A 22552-nucleotide genomic window follows, 5' to 3' on the forward strand; every position below is an offset into this window, starting at 1 on the left:
CTACAGAAACGTGGGACAGTGTGGTGTCACACACACGTTGTACTCTGCATGTGTTAAACAGATGAAAGCCTCTTATAACGGTCTTATAAAGTGGCCAGGAAATTCAGTCTCACCTGTTTTGCGAGGTACTTGCTGAGTTCGTTGTGACTTTTCTCGATATGTCTTGAGATTGCACCCAGAGACGTCAGGCTCAACTCCAGGTTTTCCATTCTATCATTTGTCGTGATTATACGGATTTCCGACGATGTCTCTGCAGCTGGGCAAAGGCTTTAATATTCCAAGTATTCTACGTGATGGGAACCATAAGACTCATCACTCGCTTGGCTGTCCAGGTTGTACACAACACAGCGAGCACGTTCCCGTCAGTATTAAAAACCCTGTCCACATGTGAGTAAATGAAGAGCACTTCCGGGTCATTCGACTGTGTCTGTCGCGGGGCTCAAGCTCCCGGTGCAGCAAACTAACCTCAAAGAGATGTTTATGTGCGAGGATTTTGCATCAAAACGCATAACGTTACATAATTTCGACTAAATATGTTATTTTGTGCGGCACGGTTCTTAAGCACGTGTGTGTCCTACAGCTGCATGTAATGTCCATCCTCTTCAATTGTAAATGGATTTCATCAAATTTGGTCAGTCAACAACACAGAGCTGTGTAACCTTATTTTAGAAATATTTAACACACAAAAAAAGATAACTGTAGCCAATGTTTGAAAAAAGGGCAATGGTCGGCTATTATTATTATTATTATATGGAACATGTTTTATACAGCAGGTATATTTAAGATGTATTGATTATCGTTGCAATCTATAATAGTATAATATTTGGCAAACAATGACCATAAGAATTTAAAGGAAACATTTTATTTGGATTATTTTATCAAAATATTTACTGTTAATGTTATTAATTGCTGTACTAAATAATTAAACAAATGAAAATTCCATTATTTTGCTATTTGCTTAAAAACATTAAATGTAGCTACGATTTTATATAAATATATATAAATTTAAGTTCCATATTATCTGTAGCAAAGGAGAGACCGCGGGAAAATTACGTCACTTCCCGTTTGGCGAATGTGTACGGTGTAAGGATGGCGCGGAGCTGGTGGAAATATGCTTCAAGATTTTTTTAAATCGCTGTCTACAAGCAAGTTGAAAGTTGCTAATTGACAGCAAATTATATTTTACTAGCGCAATAGCATGGGTGTCACATCCTGAACTCCGCTGTACAGTGTTTGCTCCATCTTACTGTTTTATATCCGCCTGTTGTCGTTTGCTCACTACCAGCGATACAGGTATTGTTCATATACTTTCATTTAATTTCACTTTGTACACACACACACTATATAAAATAATGAATTTTGATCGCTTTACTATGTCGGTGTTTGTGTAAAACCCACGATCTTACAGTTACACAAGTATATTTTGTGTAAGTATAGTGGATTTGTGTGTGTGTGTGTGTGTGTGTGTGTGTGTGTGTGTGTGTGTGTGTGTGTGTGTGTGTGTGTGTATTTTATTACTTTTCACCTTCATATTAAGTTGACTCTGTTTTAATATCGCATTGAGTTTGCATTACTTCAGTATAATGTTTCTTCAGTAAATGACAGGAAGTGGTGTAACTTTAGTTGAACTGACACATGCCCACTGTTGCTATTATTGTCACTGTTTTCAGGAACGTCTTGTACTAATTTCTGTCTTTCATTAGCTCACTGAAAATGGATTTATTGGATGAACTTCATGGAGATTGTATTGATCAGCCCTCAGGTAAGACTCTACAGCTTACTTTTTCACATATTTAACATGTTTTCTAGTAGGATCAGTAGAGTACTATTGTATTATCAATTATCTGTATGGATCTAGCATTTATTGCGGCCTTTATCACAAAGTTATAATGTAAATTGATCGTATTTACAATACATACTTTAACAAGACCACATTCTTGTCTATATACATTTAATTTTCAGCAATGTATTGTTCTACTGTGTCACTGCAATAATAATTTCAGTGTATTCTTGATAACACTTCATGGCAGATAATCAACTTTACTAATAATTTCACAAGTTCATAGACAAGTCAGGCAAAATAAACTAAATGTAGATATTTGCACTACATGCATGAGCAGCACAACAACGGCATTTGAAATTGAGGCCATTTAGTCCACCTGAGTGTGCTTTCTATTATTTGTTTATCTGTATGTAATTTGATCCAGATAATGTTGTTTGGTTTACCTTTTTTGTTTTATTCCCCAATTTCTTGTCTTAACAGGTTCAGGCCTCAGCTCTGTGTAACAAAACATACATGTATTGGACAGGTGTATATGCTGGAATTGTTTTGCATTATGACTGTATCAGTGTTTGTATTTGATACAGGTAAATCTCTGCATTACAATGAGGACTCGGTGGACATTTACTCTGGCCTGGAGAACAGCCCGAAGGGTGATGGGCACAGAGGTGGGTTTCGTTAATGAGTCTTGAATTGAGTACATCATATTTTATCGTTGTTTATAGTCATTTATTCATGTATGAGTACCAGAGAAATAGAAGGATAAAATGTTTTATATTGTTATAACTGTTGTATTGTCATTTTTTTCAATTAGGTGAAATCAACCCATTTATTTCCCCACGGACAATGGAATCAATGGATATATATGAGGAACTTATCAGGGAAGAACAAGAAGAAAAGGAGGCAACTTACAATGAGGTCTGTAAATTAAATTTACAATGAGGTCTTGTAACTTGATCTCTAACCTTGGAATATGGTTGCATGGCTTGCTATTGGTTTGGTTTTGCTTAAAAGTTAAGAAATTGACAGAACATTTACATTGTCTCATTGTACTTATCTTCTATTACAGTTAAAGCAAAAATTTGATGATGCACAAAAACAAGTTAACGAACTGTTCTCAAAGTTACAGCTACTGCAGACAAAGGTGTGTTTAGATTTTTAATGGTTGTTATACAGTGAAACATAATGAATGCCAAAAACTTGGAATAAAGAGTCTGTTTTTCTGTACTTCATATTCAAAGAATTCAAGTTTGAGCAGTGAAAACGTACTTCTGAAGAAGAACATTTGTTCTCTCGTCAAGACGGCTAGAATGGAGATTGTGCGTAAGGATGAGGAGATTAGCAGACTCAGCAATAGGTAAAAACTTTAACTCTGGTACTGAGATCAGCAAACAGATTATGGACCCTGCCTTGTTTCAGGATTGGATGGATTTATGTAAAAGTCACTTCCCTGTTTTTTGTATGTTGCCATCACAGGTCCATTCGAGGAAGTTATGGTCAAAATTTTCGTCAATCTCAAATGGAAGGTGGTCCGGCAAACACAAGGCACAGTTTGAACAATCCTTCAAGTTCTGTTTTAGGATCACAAGGTGCTAGACAAGATAATACTATGAATGAAGTAAATCAACACAAGGGCAGAAACACTGTGTCGGATCACCCTGCATATCCGCCAACTGCAGAACCACAACCATTTGAGGTGCTCCAGAGATGCCCTAGAACTGATCTTGAAAGTCCTCTGATCTGTCAGAATAAATCTGCTGAGACCCTGACTGTCCAACCAGAGCAAGACAACGGACCTTACAGAACATCAAGGAGTATAAAAAATCCTTCCATATCCACAGTTGCAGATGTCTCGAATGCTCCCAAAACAAATAACTCTGGACCGAGAGCTCTCGATACAACAACGGATTGTCGATTTAGTAGCTTGAAGGGAAATAAGAACCCTCCATTAAAACATATAGGCAATCTCGAAAAAACACAGAATTGCACAATAACTGAAAAAGAGCTTGTAAAAGATAGTTATGTGTCTTGTGAAAACAGAAATCAGCAGCCTGAGGTTCCAGTCGTCCTTACTAGTTCAGAACAATCGAAAAGCCTTTCCTCTCTGTCACACAAAGCCTCGCCACCTGTCTCTTCACAGCCATCCAAAAGTTCAGTTAAGACAGCTACAGATGTGGAGACACAGAGTCAAGGGCACATGCATAATCAAAATGCAGACAGAACTAGCAGAGAAGCAAGACACACTGGCTTGAGAAGTACAGATTGTACTGTGGTGGATGAAGAAAGCCATTCCCAAAACCACAAATGGAAGAAAAGAGATTCAAGTGGCCACGGAAGGAAAGAAAAGAAAAGTTCCAGTACAGCGAGGAAGAGCAGCAGAATGGAAAGAAGCAGAGACCATGAGCAAAAGAGGCCAAAGGAGAGTGAGAGGAGTAAAAGAGGTGAGGGTAACAACGGCAGTAGTAGTAGTAGAGAGAGAAGCAGTAACAGGTCAGACAATAGCAAAGAGTATGAGCGAAAAAGTACAAAGGAGACAGATAATAAAGATGAAGATAAAAGATCTAAGAAACAAGTTGATGCCTTTGACAGTAGGCAAGCTTTTTCTTCTCCCAGACTTGATTCTCAACGAAAGGATGTTTATAAGGGGAAATCATCAAGCAGAATCGATGAGCCATCATCAAAAAGCAAACGGTCTCATTGCTATGATAATTCTAGAATGGAGGATTTGAAATACCCTGTCAAAAATGGAAGTTCTGAAAAGAGTTTTGAAAACACGAGTATAGTCAAGGACAGAGAAAGAAAAAGAGGTGGACATTCGAAGGAGCATAGGGTACAGAAGCATGGAGAATCAAAACATTTTCTTACCAAAGATGACAGAAAGAACTCTCATAAAAAGCACAAAAATGCCAGAAAAGATCAAGATAGTAAAACTGAAAAGGACAAACATCTTGAATCTGTTCATGCAGAGTTACCATCAGTGGTAGCTGTCAGCATAAATCCCTGCCAAACATCCGAGGATAATAGTCCAGACAGAAAACTGAGTTTCATGGAGACATTGAACCTCACCCTATCGCCTCTTAAAAAACAGAAGCAGTCCTCTGAATCCACAGAAGCCATTGGAGCAGCAGCGGAAGATGCCTCTTCATATAACAGCAGATTATCTGACGCTGGGGAGGAATTCTTTGTCATAGATGAATTAATGAACAGCCAGCACAGCGTTGAGGAAATGGTTGAGAACCCTGAGGCCACGACTGCAGGTGAAAAAGAAGACTTTACCAGTTCTTCCAAACAGTCTAGACAAGTTGTTGATCTCTTCACGGCTGTAGCCTCTGAGAAGCCGTCAGCAGAACAAACAGATATGGAGGTACAAGAAGAGAATGACACTGAAAGTCAAGAGGCTGTGGACAAAGTGCCATCCATTGTTAAAACCTCAGAGGAGAAAAGAGGCAAAACTTCAGATTCCAATGTGTTAGACAAAGAATCATTATCAAAATTAACCCTTACAAGTGAGTCTCCAAATCGTGTCTGTGAGAATGACACAGAAGACTCTCTGGGAATTATAAGTAATGCTGTTGTCTCTATCACTTTGCCCTCTAAAACATCAGAATTGGTAGTTTCAGATAATACTCCTGATCCAGTAGTTGATGGTTGTCAGCAACAAGATCGTTTTGCCACTTTGTCTGAGGAGACTTCTCACATGGAAATCCAAAGGAATCCTCAGGCCAACTCTCAAGATTTACTACCAGCATCAAACGGGATTTGTCTAGATGTGTCATGCTCTGACAAGGCACAAAGTATTCCTAATATTAATTCGTCTGGGAGTTCTGTCAACATGGAAGTTTCGTCTAGTACAATTAGTGTTGATCTATGTGACCCAAGCAAAGTTATTTGTGATGTTGAACAAGTGGGCACTTCAAACCAGGACAATACGAGAGCAGGGGAAACATTTGAATATTCAAAATCAATTAAAACACAGCACACATCTGAATATTTTCAAATATCTGAAAAATTCCATCAAAGTCCATTATGGAGTCAGATTACTATAGCTCCAAATAATAGCACCACTGTTGAAGAGGATACCATGTCGTCATCACAACCTGGTTTCTTAGAGCCAGATTCCACAGAAAAAGAAGAACAGAACACAAAGTCATTGAACCCTGTTGTGTTTTGCCATGATGAAGACTCCATGATGCTTACCCTGAGGAACATTAGAGTTATTCCAGAGCTCATCAGCCCTCTCACAAGTCCAGTCCGTCAGGTGAAAAAAGTGCTGCCTCAGCCTGCTGAGAAGCAACCACATGTCAAAAGTCTTAACAAAGGTAAGTGTTTGTTTTTGATAGTAATGCTTTGTTTAAAATTGTAACCCCTGGTTTCACAGACAAGGCTTAAGCTAGTCCCAGACCAAGATGCATGTTTGAGCTGTTTTAACTGAAAGCAAGTTGCACTGATATATCTTAAAATATGCCAGTGCCAATGTTTTGTCTCAAGATGCAAACCAGTAATGTTTTTTTTCCTGGCTTAGTCTAAGCCCTGTCTGTGAAACCTGGCCAATGTTTCCCATAATTGCCAAAATTGCACTAATTATTCCATGAACACTTTATTGAAATGCATGTTTGCGTGACTCTTGCAATAATTGGCCCAACAGGTTAATGTGTACATTTTGCTAATGCTAATTTATTTATTTATTTTCAAGATCTCTCAACTGTAACAACTGGCAGTGATAAGGATGAAGGAAATATGGACATGAACAAGGAGAATAAGTCACCTGACTCTTCTATCACAGCTTCTTCCTACAAAGGGACAAAAGATGCCCTATTGGCATGTGGAACTGAGGAAGATGAGTTGGAGGATGGTGAAATAGTGAGTGAGAGTGAAGAAGAGGGACCTCTGTTTATACAGACTCCACCAAGAGAAAAGGAAAAACCAACCTCAGGGACTTCAAGTCTAAAGCTACCTGCAGTTCGGAAAAAAGTGTCCCAAAATAAATCTTGTGCCCTTGCTAAATATTCAGAGCAAAGCAAGTGTTCAAAGTCATCTGCTTCTAACGACAGTCCCACCTCAAGTAAGAGGCGCTTTAAAACTGTCAGCCCACCATTCAAAGCAACGGTCTATACGCTAGATGGATTTATGGACATGTTAGGATCTATTCGAGTTGAGTTGAGGAAAAAGTACATGAAGCTTCAGAAAAATGTCACTAAGACTGCCTTCTGCTGTATAGTGGATATGTCTCATGCCTCTTTTACAGAATTTATCAATGCGGTTGACATGGATAAATTGTGCTGCCAAGGTAAAGACATCAAAGTTAGACTAAATAAGATTATTTCTTCAATAATGAGCAAGGTCAGCAAGAATGGCATCGTCAATCGTATCTTTGAGCAGAGAGCTGGAGACCTCAAGCAGAAGTTGTGGACATTTGTGGATGGGCAGTTTGATTTCTTGTTCAAGGAACTGAAGACAGCACTCAAAGGTGAGTCTGAGCCATCCAAGAATGTATCAGATGAAAATAAAAAAGCAACCCTTATTAAAAGAAAAGCGGATGAAAGTGAGGTGGTAGAAAATGTACCATTTAGCACACCTGGGCATCTTTACAGGGCCAAGAATTTAAAAGTTGACACAGGAAGTTTCGTCAGAGAGGCCCCTGCAAATAATCTGCCTCGCAGGGGCCTTGGGAGCCGAGGTAAAAACATTAAAGCTGTCATGAATGAAGACGATCAGCCGGCAAAGGTGACGACATCACAACAGCTTCCTACTTCATCCTCTGAAAGGTCTTTCCACAAAGGTACCTCAGAATCTGACAATAGAATCTCTTCCTATGTCCGACGTCTCTCCCATAATGGATCGATTCAGGATAAGTCGGACTTTGAAATTCTAACCGAGCAGCAGACATCAAGCTTAACCTTCAACTTGGTCTCTGACTCTCAAATGGGAGAGATATTCAAGTGTCTTTTGCAAGGGTCTGATTTGCTTGAATCCAGTGTACCTGTTGGTGACAATACAAGTTGGCCACTCAGCACACCTCGAAAAGAAGGACTTCCAGGGGATAGTTTGATTGGGATTATGACCCCTAACAAGACAACCCCATCTAAATTCATCACATCCTGGTCTTCCATTTCCCCCTACAAGTTTGCTTCAAACAGCAAAATGATGGTAGACCCAGCAATTCTCGATGAGAGCTGCTTGTTAGAAGTTCCTTCTAATTCTGAGCCATGCCAGCTTCCTCTTCAGTCAACTGTAATCTCTCAAAGGTCCTTCTCTATCTTGGCAGAAGATCTAGCTGTGTCTCTTACCATTCCCTCACCATTAAAGTCTGATAGTCACTTGAGTTTCTTGCACCCTGGAACTGGACAGCCATTATCTGCCCCAAACAGTGTCATCAGTGCCCATTATAGTGAAGACGCTCTTCTTGATGGAGAAGATGCCACTGAACAGGACATCCACCTTTCTCTAGACACCGACAACTCCAGTTGTGGGTCGAGTCCCAGCAGGACATGGGAGGGCTCTGATCCATCCGGTTTCCAATTCCAACCTAATTTACAAATGCAGGCTGTAGTAATGGAGAGGTCAAATGATCATTTCATTGTGCGAATAAGACGGACATCTACTGACCCAATTGAAAGTAGACAAAATGAAGGGAAAGCAGTACCAGCATTGCCAGAATGTTCAGAGCCATCTCTTAAGCCTAATCTTGCTCTGACCCATGAAGACTTGGGTCCTGCACCTAGAGAGATGTTGAACAAAAGCCCAATCAAGGTAAACGAGTCATGTCACATTGCAGATAAAGCAAGAGAAGCTCAACAGTCAAGCCAAAAATCCTCACCTGAAGGTGCTTTTGATGACAACTTGTCCTGCAACAATGCAACTTCCATAGAAGCATACCTTACTGCTCCTGAGGAAAGCAGTGCAACAGAGGCTGAAACATCAGAGAAGATGTCAGGAAATGTAAGGAACACAACTCAGAGCCCAAGTGCACCAGAGTCTAAATCCAAGAGGGTGTCGAAGAGACGCAAGGAGCACCAATCAGAGCCAAGGGCAAAGCGCCAAAAGGTAGAGAAATTTCAAGATAAACATTCCAAGTCCAGGCATAAGAAAAGGTCAAAATCCTCCAAAGAAAAAGGCTTAAAAACTGCAATACCCCAGGTGTCCCCTAGCAGCCTGTCTGCTAAGAATGTAATCCGGAAGAAAGGGGAAGTGGTGGTGTCATGGACCAGGTGAGTTGAATGAATTTCTGTTTAGGGTTATTATTTCTGTGTGCATAATGTGTGTTTGTGTACTTGTTAAAAAAACAAAACAATAAAAAAAGCTGATGTCTTTTAAAGGGATGAAGATCGGGACATACTCATTGAGCTTAAAATGAAGGGGACTTCACCCAAGACATTTGCTGCTCTGTCGAAAAGGTTGAAGAAGTCAACAGAGCAGGTATGCTTTGTTATTGTGTTATCTTATGACGTCAGCTAACTGCTTTGTCGTAAACTAATGATTGCTGTTCTTTGACAGGTTGAGGAGCGATTCTCTCAATTGATGAAGTTATTCAAGAAGAAAGAGAAAATGGAGAATTGATCGAACAAGAATTAAATTGAACAGACTTTACAAAGAAGTCTATGAAGATTTCAATGTGTGCATCAGGATCCAATGGCAGAAATATAATACATTGAATATGAAAATCAGTGTATTATATCTGTTAATGTTGTCCATCTGTTTTTAAAAAGCACTTACTTGTAATTCTCCAAAAGATCTGCAGTAAATGATACACAGTAATTTTATAGGCTTGTTTTTCTTTAGTTAACATTCAGTGTTATAAAATTCATAATTACTGCAACCCAGACAACAATCAGGCAACATTTTGAAGAATTTATTAACTTGAGAAACATTTGCAGTGTGGTCTACTCTGAAATCTACATTAGTGTCAAGGACATAAACGGATACCACAAAGTAGATGACGCTTCATGGTATTTTCAGTGCTAAAAAGCCCTGTATGATGCCTTAGAATTTACTTGGTTTTCATTATTTTGACAAGTTGGTCATTGCACAAAGTACTACAGTTGTCATGTTTTTATGCAATTAAATGAACAGAAAAGTATTCAAAGGACATTTTTTTGTGATATTTGCAATGCCTTTTAAACCTACCTCTGAACTACAAATGTTTTTAAATCTTTAACCTTTTAAAGATGCTTATAGGCCTCAAAGTTTTGATCACTTGGATTTTGTTTTGCTTTTGGTTATGTGAATGAGGTGGGTGTAGGAGTAATTTGGCTCTAAATGTAGAGATGGAAAAGATTAATATTAGTATTTTAACTTGGTACTTTTTTTGGTCTGCAATTGTCAGGATTAAAAATTTCAATCTTAGTTCCATTAGTCATCCTGAAAGATTTGATATTTTCATATTGATGACTTAAGAGTAACATTAGGAGTACCAGTTTTTTTGTGTGTTTTTTGTAGGTGATGAATGAGGGGAGTGTTCCCTTGTGTATATATTTGTAAAGTTGAATTTAACAAAGATTTTTCTATGATCTTTTTTTTTTTTAAACAATTTTTATTTTTTCTCAAAGAGAGAAAATCTGGGGGAAATACCTTGTATGTTGTTTGGAAATACATTTTGTAAATATTTGTAAGTTCTGACAAATCTTAAAATAAATCTTATTTATGAAATCTTATGGCAAGTTCCTTTTGAGATGAATATTTTGCAGTTTTCAAACTGCATCGAAGACTTATCTAAACTTTGGGATCTCGTATTATGGATTAGGCAATTCAAAATAACATTTACCATGTCACATGATTATAGGCCTATATACATATATATACCAATTTGATATGAAATATCAAAACAATGGCAAACAAAAGATATTTGGCTTTTCCGTTTTTGCAATTACAATTAACCAACTGGTGTCAATTTGATGTTTAGTTGATGTAGGCCTATAAAGTCAGTACCTATCAATAATATATCACCATCATGTTTAGGCTTACTATTGTAGTTTGTACTATCACAGGGGATATAAATCCAGTGATTCATTGAACAATTCCATACTCACTGACAATACTAGTGTACAGGCAGAAGTGAGATATTTAGGTCACAGTCTGGCAGATGTTAACCTTACTTTACCTCTTAAATCAGTGTTGCCAAGTCCGTGGATTTCCCGCGGAATTGGGCTACATATACTCTGTTGCCGCAGGCGGAACGCGATTGAGCAAGATTTGGCCGTTATTGGTATGGCATTGGTATGCAAACCTGGCAACCCTCTCTGAAATCTAGATTTAACTTTTGTTCACACTGATGTAACCTAAATGAATGTGCCAGTACACAATTCGCATCACTTTACATCTAGCCAAAATTCTTCACATTTTTGTACATACGCACTACAAGGTGTTATTAAATCTGAACTTTGCACCTAGTGAAGTGTTTGGTATGCAATTGTTAAACTCCACAGTTAATTACATTTCTATCTGCACTAATCAGCTGGCTTAGGCTACATTCTTGAAGGTGGTTTTCAGCTTCTCTCTTGTTGCATCACCCTCAGACTAGCCAAAATAGCCCATAAAATCGGACATGACACATTGATCATCATATCTCGCCTAGACACAAGTGCTATGTTCAGAGTGGAATCTGTACTGAATACTGCACAGTACACACTGAACATACTATTTTAAGAATTAGTGAAACAGTATTATGAAACAATACATTTTTCAAGAAGTGGTATGCTACATTGTTGTCACATGACCTCATCACAATGCATGTGAGTGCAATTTTTTAATCTAGAGTAAAAATTCTCTCTCTTTTTTTTTTTTACACTATTTTAGAAAATCCAATAAAATTAGTCAATATAAAAATGCTACAAATTGCAGCTATAATTATTTTCAGTTCACTGGTCACACTGGAAATGGAAGGTCAAGTCAAACACATTGCATTATGGGATACAGTATTTCATGCTTTTATGTATACTGCACATTTTTGCCATAGTAGTCCAACTGTGCGCTGTGCATATTGAAAATTTGCATACTGGTTGCTGTACTTACTCTATATAATAGTAAAAGTAGTGTGTCAGTATGCTATTCCAAACAGCCAATATTTTAAGTGCATATATTCGATTAACATTAAGATAACGTTGGGTGTGTTCAGATTTTACACTTCATTATTAATTACCTGAACATATACACTTTGGCACATTTTTACACAGGCCATGGGGTATTTCGGAATTGTATGTTCCCCCTGACCTGCCCTCAACAGTTGTGATGCAATTTAGCCCCCTCAGGGTATTGTCCAGCCCACAGATCGATAGTAGCATTGTATGAGTTCAAAGCACAGAGAAACTGGACTTCATTCAACAAAGCGAGGTCCACAGAGGAGTGCTAATCACTCCCACGAGGATGGAAGGATACTGGAGTTGTATGATATTGTTTTTAGTGTGATGAATTGATGCAGCAAGTGTTCTGTGAATACCACTAACTTAAAATGTAAGTTTTTATCTATCTATCTATCTATCTATCTATCTATCTATCTATCTATCTATCTATCTATCTATCTATCTATCTATCTATCTATCTATCTATCTATCTATCTATCTATCTATCTATCTATCTATATTAAATATAGGCTGCAACATAAACAATATTTTTGTCCTAGTAATTTATAACCTTCACTCTTTCAGTTTTAGGTCATGTGAAAATGGGAGATTGGAACTTGCTAGGGAGTATCTTGGAGGAGGTTCACATTCACTCCACCATTGTGGGCAAAATCTGGCTCACCATTCTTTTTATATTCCGTATGCTTGTGCTCGGGGTTGCTGCGGAAGATGTGTGGGACGATGAGCAAAGTGAGTTTGTGTGCAACACGGAGCAGCCTGGATGCAAGAACGTCTGCTACGACCAGGCGTTCCCCATATCTCTCATCAGATACTGGGTATTACAGATCATCTTTGTCTCCTCACCATCTTTGGTGTACATGGGACATGCACTCTACCGGCTCCGGACGCTAGAGAAGGAGCGCCACAAGAAGAAAGCTCAGCTAAAAGTAGAGCTGGAGGAGACGGAGGCTTTGGAGGAGCACAAATGTATAGAGAAGGAGCTTAAGAAGCTGGAAGAGCAGAAGAAAGTGAGGAAGGCCCCTCTGAGGGGTTCCTTGCTGCGCACATACGTGTTGCATATCTTAACCAGGTCAGTGGTGGAGGTGGGATTCATAGTGGGGCAGTATGGGCTTTATGGTATCGGACTGGCGCCATTATACAAGTGTGAGCGTGACCCCTGTCCCAACAGCGTGGACTGCTTCGTTTCACGGCCGACGGAGAAGAGCATCTTCATGGTTTTCATGCTGGTCATTGCAGGGGTATCCCTGTTCCTTAATCTCCTGGAGATATTCCATCTTGGTGTTAAAAAGATCAAGCAGACCATATATGGATCCAAGTACATTGGAGATGCAGATAGCATTTGCAGGTCAAAGAAAAACTCCATGGTCCAACAAGTATGCATCCTTACAAACTCCTCACCACAAAAACATATACATTTGACGCACACTTCCCTTGCAGTGGTGCCAGACGGACAGATGGCACCTTTGCCTCTCTATATGCCAATGGCTGGTCCTCCATATAGCCACGAGGAGCCAAAAGGTGACCCTAATGGATCTGAGCAACCTCCCAGGGAGAACCGTCTTCTTAGCCAGCCCGAATTTCAGGCTCTCCAACAGCTGGGAGCCACAGAACGACGGTCCACTTTAGACAACCGTCAGCACTCCTGCAGCAGCGACGAGTCTGGGCCCAAGGGCTCTGGACCACCCAGAAATGTAGGTCAGCAGCCCAGAGCTTCACTCAGAGCCAGTCACATAGAGATACTAGCAGCATTACGGAAGCAGAGCCGTGTCAGTCAATGTAAAGACTTCAGTGAGGATAGTGATTCCCCGGAGAGCGGGAATTATCCCACTGCCAGGAAAGCTAGCTTCATGTCACGGGGGCTTTCAGAGAGCCCGTCTGATAGTCCAGACTCCAAGAGTGGATCGGACACGGAGGCCAACCGTATAGCTCAAGGGGAGAGTCCAGCTATGACACCACCCCCTCCCGCTGGACGCAGAATGTCAATGGTGAGTAGAGGAACATATAATCCACTGTCCGTTTGTTGTGACGAAACAAATTCTGTTTCTGGATCCAAGCCTCAGCTCCGTTTCAAGTGAGAAAACTTCTGTTTATGATCACTATTAATTTATAGTGCACCTTTAAGCTAAACATTTAAAAACTCACAATGTACAGTATAGTGTCCGGGCGTGTCTCAAACACCAATATTTAAAGATTTAGTAAAGATGAATCACTGTCTGGCCAACTAAGATTTTGGTATGGAGATAAAGTGACATTAATAAGTAATACGTAACAGTGTCAACAAACAGTGTCAAATCAAATCAGTTATTTTTCTCAAAGAGGAAGGGCTTCAAATTTTTTGTTATAATGATGTTACATTTGGTTTAATATTGGACTTTCTCATTGAATATATTTTTTTTAATATAAGTTTGATATGTAGACTAATGATTCATGCAGTAAATATTAATAATTTCTTCTTTTTCAGAGCATGATTCTGGAACTGTCTTCAATCATGAAAAAGTGACATTTTGGAACAGTCTTCTAAGCGGATATCAAAGATGGAAATTGCTGTATATTCCTCTGGTTTAATTTTCATTGACTCGATAATTCCTGAATATTAATTCAAAGGACTACTGTAGTGCTACTCTCAATAAATGCTTTCACAATAATTAGGCCTACTCTCTTTTTTTTATAATAACTTATAGATGGTGGTGGCTATCTTTGGATATGTTTGACTCATTTAAGGGATTTTTAATATAATGGCTATTGTTCTTTAAAGTCTTAAAGCAAGTTTTGATATTTTTCAGTGAACAGCCTGTTCCCAATCCTTATGGAATGAAGTGCTTTTGTATTCTCTGTGATATTATTATAAAACAATTGGTTGTCTTTCCTCAAAATTTAAATAAAGGAAGGTAGTCAATTTGTTTAAGAAACATTTTTTGTTATGCTGGTTGAAAGTCTCTTCACATCCTGATAGCAATCACTAAGTTAAGTGGTCTAACTGCATTTATCTATAATCTGTGGAAGGTGTAGGAACATGAGTGATTGTTTATGTTGTTGGTCCAATCATTGAATTCGGTCTGAATGCAATGATACATCCTGCCTGCCTGTCAACTAGTATTTTTATTCCTCCGCGCACCCTGCTCGCGCAGACATCACACATCACCTGCCAGAGTTTCATGCTATGCAGTTAGAAAGACGCCAGTCACCGAGCACCACAAACAAACAGCAGCCACCTTTTACAGTTCCTCCCGAGCCAAAACAATGAGTCTATAGGCTACTCCGTTCACGTAATACATTTGGAAGAGATGGAAACCATGACATTATTCGTCTTTGAATTCAGCCTAATGCGTTTCAATGGCAACACTATCAATGAGTTCTGCAGCAGTCAGGTGGTACAGGTCAGTGCTCTTTAAACGGTTTGTGTTCGTTATTATTGTAATGTTATGTGCTTTGAGACACGAGGTAGTTTAACGTCGTCTCTGATGCTTTTATTTGCTCTGGCTGCAGTGTTTTGGAGGAGGCGTGGGGTAGACCCTCTGAAGAGAAGCTGGGATCTTATGCTTTCAAAGCTACCTCGCTATTGCTAGCCTCAACGAAAAATACCTACCCTAGATTTAATCAACTAAATATCTCAAATCCATCCTTTTTTATTATTTTAAAAACTAAAATGTTAGTATTATAAATAATCCTGAATGAATTAAGAGAGTTCAGGTTTACCACAAGACATGGCCATACTGCCATCTGGTGGTGAATTACATATTATGAAAACGTTTGACTTTTAACACTAGAATAATGTACAGTAGAAAAATTAGATTAAAGAATGTTGACCTAATACACTTTTGTCAATGCTGCCGATTAAAGTTAATGGCAGCAACATACCTATTGTCTGATTTCAGTAAATTGACTGAGACAGACCTCATTAACACACACACACACACACACACACACACACACACACACACACACACACACACACACATTAATCTGTTCAACGGGTTCATCTTGGATGCATCTGCTTCCATTTCCTATCACTCGATATTACAAATATAAGGCGAAAACAATGTCAAATATTTACTGGAAGTACTAACAAATGTATAATTAAGTAGGCTAATTGACTTACAGGATAATTCTCTCACTACAAAAGATTTTCATATTTTGCATAGGGGTTTTGATTATCTTAAAATCACTAAACAATTTGTGATTGTTGAGAGTGACTGAGTTGACCTTATCACCAAGAAAAATTATATAAAACTCACCAGAGTGTTTGAAATGGATGAATAAAGTTGTAAAATCAAAGTTAACCTCTTCTTTTATGTGGACATGTTAGTATTTAAAAAACTCATTCCTTATCTCAAGAATCAATATTACACAACATTTTATTAGCCAAATTTGCTGAATAAATGAATGATTTGTCTAAATGTATTTATTACCTTATTAGGCCCTATATTATATTGTCGGCACAAAGTAAAAAAAAAAAAATAGAAAAATGGTTCTATACACTCATTCAACAATTGGAGGAGAATCAAGCAATCACAACACAATGTACATGATATGTTTCTTTATTTCATAAACAGAAATGGTGTCTAGACATAATCTGTAATTTATATAACACTAGCAATTGAAATGCATGAAAATGAGTTCTGCACAATACCGTATGTACAATGGTTTTTAAGTCATTAAATGCATTAGGGTCATGTAGCATTTCAAAATGAAAAAAGTAAAAACTCTTAGTACAGAATAAGCAAAGAAACAGCTACCTCAAATCGACAATATTAACACAAAACAGTCTTCTAGAAAAAATGCGATAAAGAGAGTCAGAAAGAGATAGAGAGAAGAAAACAACTCGTGTGACTACTAGCCAAAGAGCTATTCCATTAAAAATGATGCACCAAAATCTACCAATACAATAATCCATATAATCTGTGTAAAAAGCATGTAGAAAAAACACCTGATGCAGTTTGCTGATACAGTCATTGACCAGTAATGAGAGGTATGAAGGATTTCACAGGTAGATAAGTGTGAGAGAGAGTCCGCTCTGCTAGCCGAAACATGGGGGCTCACAGCCCCTGCATACACACTTCACTTGAATGTGAACTATGGCCTCTGGAAGTTCTAAGGCAAAGTTGGAGGTGCACTTTGTATTCATGGTACACTGGAGCATCCCCGTCGGGCGAAAAGACAACTTGAGGAAAAGGAGCATAGTTATCAAACGGCCATTTCTCTGTTCGCTTGTAAAAACGTACAAAACAAAGAGACAGAATGCTAAACCTATCCATTCGAACGAGCCTCACGGTTTCTATGTACATGGCAAAATTCTCGTAAAACACGACACCTTTTTGTAAACATTTTGCCTTTTTCTTACGCCGTTTTCTGCCTGCGCGTTCAGTCCGAATATCAAATGTTTTATAAAGTTAAGCAAATTGTGAAAAAGGCAAGTTTTTGAGCAACCCTTTGGAACGCCAGTGTTCATATTTCTGAGAAGCAGCACGAATGAAACAAACCGACCAAATTATACAAATGACATTAAACAGGAGCTTACGCAGATGAAGAGATGTAGGGTGTTTTCCTGTACAGTATTGGTTCTCAATACACTTACAGAAGCTTAAAATACGCGTCTTTTGACCGTAATTGCAGATCGAAAGCTTAAACGATTAGCTGTATCAGCCAATTTACAACCAAAAAAATACAAATAAAAACATGAATTGCTGGATTTCATTTCGAGATATTTCATAGCCCTTGTTGGGTTTTTTTTTAATCCAAAAGAATTGTGCAAATCTAGTAGGTTTTCGCTATGCATCAATTATTCTTAGCTTAGAAACTCGAAAAAAAAAAAAAATCACGCTACCCACCCATTAGCTTTATGAGAAGACAAAAATGCAAGATACAAAAATAAGTGACAAATCAAAGCTGAGCTCACCAGCTACCATCAAAAATGTCTGAGGACTAAATAAAAATAACAAAAAAAACGTTGGCACGCACCCTGAGACAAGATACAAGAGCAACCACGAGTCCGATACGAAAATAAAACCTCTGTAAAACAACAAAAACTAGCAGAAGTGTTGTTGAGAGGAGAGCTAATAAGCTTATTTAACCTGCGAGGCTTTCTGTGACCAGGACGAACCCTTGAAGTCACTGTGGAGGCAAACATGATGCAGCTTTTAGTAACAGAGGCTAACAGAGGTCAGAATTCCAATCCTTGTCACTCAGACTCTCGGCTTCTTCCACCGTTTCTTCCACATCTGTATCGAAGCGTCGGCCTGAACCGAAGCATCCCCAGGCTCTTAAGGCCAAGTGTGCAAGTGTGAGGAGTCAGCCATTTCATGTACAGCCCAGAAATACACAAGTACACGACAAATACTTTGCTATGCGAGGAACATAAATAAAAGCAGATTTGGGAAAATGTTTTTGGATAGCCTTGATGCAGGTGTGACCTTTTGTTTTTTCCAGAAAAATGTCAAAATTGTGGACACAGATTCTCAAGTGTACGACAGTGTGCTTGTCAAGTGGAAGGTCATGCTTTCCACGCTTCATTATTTATACAACAAGAAATAAGAAAAAAAACCGCATCATTATAGGGATGATTTGCATATGTGCACAAATGTCCACTTGGACCCATAAATCTTTAGTTCTAGTCTTGTACCTGATTACAATTTAGAAATGGCAAATACTGTTAAAACTTCTTTAGAAAAAGAGAAAGAGAACAGATCCACAATGAAAACAACAGCACAACTATCCATCACAACACCTCTAGATTCTACATCCCTAGGAGAGACACTCCACCCAGTGTGACATGTTCGTGTGTGTGTGTGTGTGTGTGCTTGCATACGAGAGGGAGAGGGGATGTATTAGAAACTTGAAACGTGTCTGAATATCAAACTATCAGACTCGCAAATGCACAAGCACGCACACATAGAGCTCTACGGGTCAATAGGTCATTCAAATAATATATGGAACTATGTCAAATGAGTGGGACTCCCAACTGTGTTGCATTACTTATTGGGAGATCCATTTTTTTTTAAAGATAAATGCTCTTAGTTTTTGCTCAACTAAACCAGAGTGAACTCATCGAGATTCAAACCGTTTTTCCGAGGCCTACATTTTAAGGCAAAGAAACTCTAAACAAACTATATAAAACATACAGGCAGCATGCAATCCCATTAGTATGGATATACGTGTCTAACAAATGTACAATAAAGGGAAATATAGGTCGACTTTAAAGAATTGGCTTATTCCATCCAATTCAGAGCAGATTTTCGATGCTCTCTAAAATAGCTTTTTAGTGTCTTCCATAAATACGCAATTTTAACTTTTTTCTTTTATTTATTTAAATGAACCTGAAAACGTTCTTTAAAAGATACCGTGTCGTTAAAGATCATCTGCCAGGAGAGACACTTTTAAGTGTCCGCGTTAAGTGCTTCAATTTCAGACTTTTTAGGGTCCTGAAAAAGAAATCTACCCTTTCAGAAGTGCTAAACGGTCAAAGAGTGCTGAGGGGGGGAAAAAAGGTAAGGGCAAGGCCCTTTAATTGAGTTCAACATCATTTCCTGTTCCTGTCCGAGCAGTAAAATGGGGGCGAAACTGAAAGGGTGTGGGATCGTGATGACGTTTGTTTTACGTAACACTGTTCGGAGGTGTCTGCAAGCACACTGTAAATACTGATAAAAGAGCACGTTTTCACATTTAAAGGAGAACAGCTCACCACTACGCACACCATTTACATCCAGATTACATGCAAGGGCTCTATGCGCTGGACTGGGGGGTTCGTATGCGAGCGTGTGTGTGCATGCGTGAGTGTAAGAATGCTAGTTTCCTGAGTTTAAGCACACCCATCGTCATGGGGAATTCATTCGAGACAGGAAACAGCAACGATTTTCCCTTCGTGGCAAAAAGGTGCTTGATCAAACCCCAGAGAAAAGAAAGAGAAGAAAAACGAATCAACGGAAAAAAGCCATCTAAAGTTCTACCTGTACAATATTACCGAGACCGTCTCCATGCGCCGTACTATTTACAATACGCTTTCTGCCGAGCGAGCACTTCTCGAAAAAACATCCAATGGTACAGTATTGCTGACGCAAAAGGTGGCCGAAACTGCGATTCGAGTCGTTCGTCTTTCCGTCGTACTTTCTGTCGTATCAGTGCTGTGGAAGGCAAAGGAGGAATGTTTTTAGATACCACCATATGTACAAATTAAGTGTTGCGGTACACAGACACTACAAACGTATGATGCAGAAGACATTTTTGCATATGGACATTTACAGTCTAGCTGCTGTAGAAAAAAAAAAAACTGTATTTTTTTTTTTTCATGAGTTATACTGAACATTCAGAATATTTCCTGAGTTTGAATTTACTGTGACAAGGGCCACAAAGAGAAAGAGACGAGAGAAGGAGTGATAGAGGTAGAGGGCAGAAATAGGGAACGGAGGTGGGGTTGGGAAAGAGACACAGAGAGAGCGAGAGAGAGAGAGAGAGAGAGAGAGAAAGAGAGAGAGAGAGAGAGAGAGAGAGAGAGAGAGAGAGAGAGAGAGAGAGAGAGAGAGAGAGAGAGACAGAGAGCAAAATGCTGCTGCTAGGTCCATAGAGGTCTGAATTTGAGATGTGGTCAGAGCCCATCCCATCTGAATGGACTGTAATTGGAAACAGACAGTGTTGCACTGTCATGGAAAGGTGTAGCACCATCGTGAAGTTCTGTGAGAAGGTCTCAGCCACTCTGCCATGGCTGAATGAGAGAAAACCTGGAGAACAGTATTGCTGCTGTTAAGACAACTGTAGTGTCAACCTTTGTTTAAAAAAAGACAATTACAAAGACATAAATATGTATATAAAATAATCAAAAACACTGGCAGAGGCTGGCCATCTCAACAGCCCTCGAGTTCTGAGGGGTTGTCAGAAGACGTAACTAAATTAAATAATAAAAAAAAACATCAAAAAAAAATAAATCAACACAGAGAAACAAACCACCATCATTAAGTACAGTCCTTTCTGTTGGGCTGTTCGTCGGTTGTACATTTATCTGTCATCTCCTGACAGAAGTCTACTGTCACCGTCTGATTGGACTGTTCCAGGGACAGCCCCGCCTCCAGGTAGGCAGAGCCGGGCTCTTGCTCCTCCCTGTCGTTGCCTACGTCTTCAGACCCGTTTCCGGTCTTCCACTGGGCCGGTCGCGCTTTTCCGTCTTTTGCAGTGGCCGATTTAAGGAAGCTCTGTTCGGGGGTGGAGCAAGTGGTGAGGTCGATGCTGCCGGTGGGCAGGGCCTGGTTGCCGGGGGCGACGGAGGCGGTGTTGCCGGGGCGCAGTATGGGGCAGTAGTGATGGACCTGTTCTGGGCTCAGCTGCACGTCTCGACACACCTCCTCAGACAGACAGGAGAAATTCTCCCATAACTCTCCCATGCACGCCTTCAGCTGGTTGCGCTCTGTTAAGAGCTTCTCCTTCTCACACACCTGTGCGGTGGACACACATAAAACACACATTTTAAACCTGTGTGTAAGGCAGCTTATACACTTTTTGACCAATAAACAACCAGGTTTTTTGCATGACCCTTCCGATCATTTGGGATTATTTTTTAGAAATCATTTTGCAGAGAAGATTTCTGGCAGATTTGTAGGTCTTGTTTATACTTATTAATACATTTTCATGATTTAAGCATTTTTAGTTTAGACCCTCAAATGTCACACTCTTCTGCTTTACACAAACACTCAATGAAATATTTTAGTGCAGTGTAAAAATCACTATACTGAATATATATTATTTGTACTGAACAGTATTTACATATAAACAGACCCATTCAAAAGTCTGGGGTCAGTAAGGTTATTCATTTTGGAAAAATAATAATACTTCTATTTAGTAAGAATGCATTAAATTGATCAAAAGTGAGAGTAAATACTTTTATAACATTTCAAATTAAGAATCCTGAACAAAATGCATAATGGTTTCCACAAAAATATTAAGAAGTACAAATAAAAAAATAAAAAATTGTAAGCACTGAATCAGCATATTAGACTGATTTCTTAAGGATCATGTGACACTGAAGACAAGAAATAATGCTGAAAATTATGCTTTATTTAAAAAATCTATTTTTGAAAAATCTATATATTAAATATATCTTATATATTATAGTATTTTAATATATTAAAATAGATTTATTTTTTTAGCTCTAATAATATTTCATAATATTGCTGGTTTTACTGTATTTTTTATTGAATTACACTGAACATAAATATTTATAGAATACATTAGTTTTTTTTTTACAATCACTAGGACACATTTTCTTAAGTTACTTAAAAAAAGTTAAAAAAAAAAGTATTGAGAACTGTGTTCTAGCGATTGTAAAAACAAAACAACCTGTAATTATTTAGTAAGTTTTAGTTTTACATAGCACTGAAATATTTCATTGCATCTAAATTGAATATAGATATATTCATTTGACCAATTTCCATGACTTTTCCAAGATTTGCTTAATTTTGGGGACCCTGTACATAGAAATAAATACTTTTTGAGAATATGTACATTATGTTGGTTTTCATTGAACATTATTCAATATGTCTATTAAAGGGATAGTTCATCCAAAAATGACAATTTTGTCATCACTTACATGTTGTTCCAAACCTGTATAAATTTCTTTCTTCAGCTACACACAAAAAGTAATTTTAAAGAATGCTGATAATCAAACAGTTGACATTAGCAAACTGTTAGGCTACAAACATTCTTTAAAATATCT

At 38.6% G+C, this 22552-nt stretch overlaps 4 protein-coding genes across 7 annotated transcripts in view; 2 read left to right on the forward strand and 2 right to left on the reverse strand.

The window, feature by feature from the left end:
* The window catches only part of mdn1 (midasin AAA ATPase 1), a 56252-nt gene extending 55837 nt beyond the window's left edge, over positions 1-415 (reverse strand). The window contains exon 1 of the mRNA XM_079584164.1: positions 114-415. Coding sequence (XP_079440290.1) covers positions 114-209 — 96 coding nt within the window. The 5' untranslated portion in view covers positions 210-415. The remainder of the gene's footprint in view (positions 1-113) is intronic.
* A 604-nt stretch (positions 416-1019) lies between these two features.
* casp8ap2 (caspase 8 associated protein 2) lies at positions 1020-9531 on the forward strand. 2 transcript variants are annotated; one of them, XM_079584169.1, is made up of 10 exons: positions 1020-1293; positions 1704-1762; positions 2368-2448; positions 2595-2698; positions 2850-2924; positions 3022-3137; positions 3257-6099; positions 6474-8988; positions 9097-9196; positions 9275-9531. In XM_079584169.1, the coding sequence occupies exons 2-10, from the start codon at positions 1714-1716 to the stop codon at positions 9335-9337; spliced, it is 5946 nt and encodes a 1981-aa protein (XP_079440295.1). In that variant the 5' UTR covers positions 1020-1293; positions 1704-1713; the 3' UTR covers positions 9338-9531. The 2 variants fall into 2 exon arrangements, with proteins under 2 accessions (XP_079440295.1, XP_079440296.1); XM_079584170.1 differs by lacking the exon at positions 2850-2924 and having other exon boundaries at positions 1159-1293.
* Positions 9532-12091: 2560 nt separating this feature from the next.
* Positions 12092-14759, forward strand: gja10b (gap junction protein alpha 10 b). The gene is made up of 3 exons (XM_079583750.1): positions 12092-12226; positions 12421-13841; positions 14318-14759. Exons 2-3 carry the CDS (start codon positions 12438-12440, stop codon positions 14354-14356), a joined length of 1443 nt encoding a protein of 480 aa, XP_079439876.1. The 5' UTR covers positions 12092-12226; positions 12421-12437; the 3' UTR covers positions 14357-14759.
* A 5538-nt stretch (positions 14760-20297) lies between these two features.
* Positions 20298-22552, reverse strand: part of bach2b (BTB and CNC homology 1, basic leucine zipper transcription factor 2b) — a 92800-nt gene continuing 90545 nt past the window's right edge. For all 3 annotated transcript variants that reach the window (XM_079584776.1, XM_079584775.1, XM_079584777.1), the window contains one exon: positions 20298-21275. In XM_079584776.1, the coding sequence (XP_079440902.1) occupies positions 20799-21275 (477 nt within the window). In that variant the 3' untranslated portion in view covers positions 20298-20798. The remainder of the gene's footprint in view (positions 21276-22552) is intronic.

Source organism: Phoxinus phoxinus (assembly GCF_949152265.1).
Source record: "Phoxinus phoxinus genome assembly, chromosome: 16".
Lineage (NCBI taxonomy): Eukaryota > Metazoa > Chordata > Actinopteri > Cypriniformes > Leuciscidae > Phoxinus > Phoxinus phoxinus.

Excerpts from the sequence above, each read along its gene's own strand:
- casp8ap2 (XM_079584169.1), top strand. The coding sequence starts at position 1,714 with ATGGATTTATTGGATGAACTTCATGGAGATTGTATTGATCAGCCCTCA. Across the intron at positions 3,138-3,256 it reads ATTAGCAGACTCAGCAATAG|GTCCATTCGAGGAAGTTATG; the intron begins GTAAAAACTTTA and ends TTGCCATCACAG. Across the intron at positions 8,989-9,096 it reads GTGGTGGTGTCATGGACCAG|GGATGAAGATCGGGACATAC; the intron begins GTGAGTTGAATG and ends TGTCTTTTAAAG.
- gja10b (XM_079583750.1), top strand. The coding sequence starts at position 12,438 with ATGGGAGATTGGAACTTGCTAGGGAGTATCTTGGAGGAGGTTCACATT. Across the intron at positions 13,842-14,317 it reads CTGGACGCAGAATGTCAATG|AGCATGATTCTGGAACTGTC; the intron begins GTGAGTAGAGGA and ends CTTCTTTTTCAG.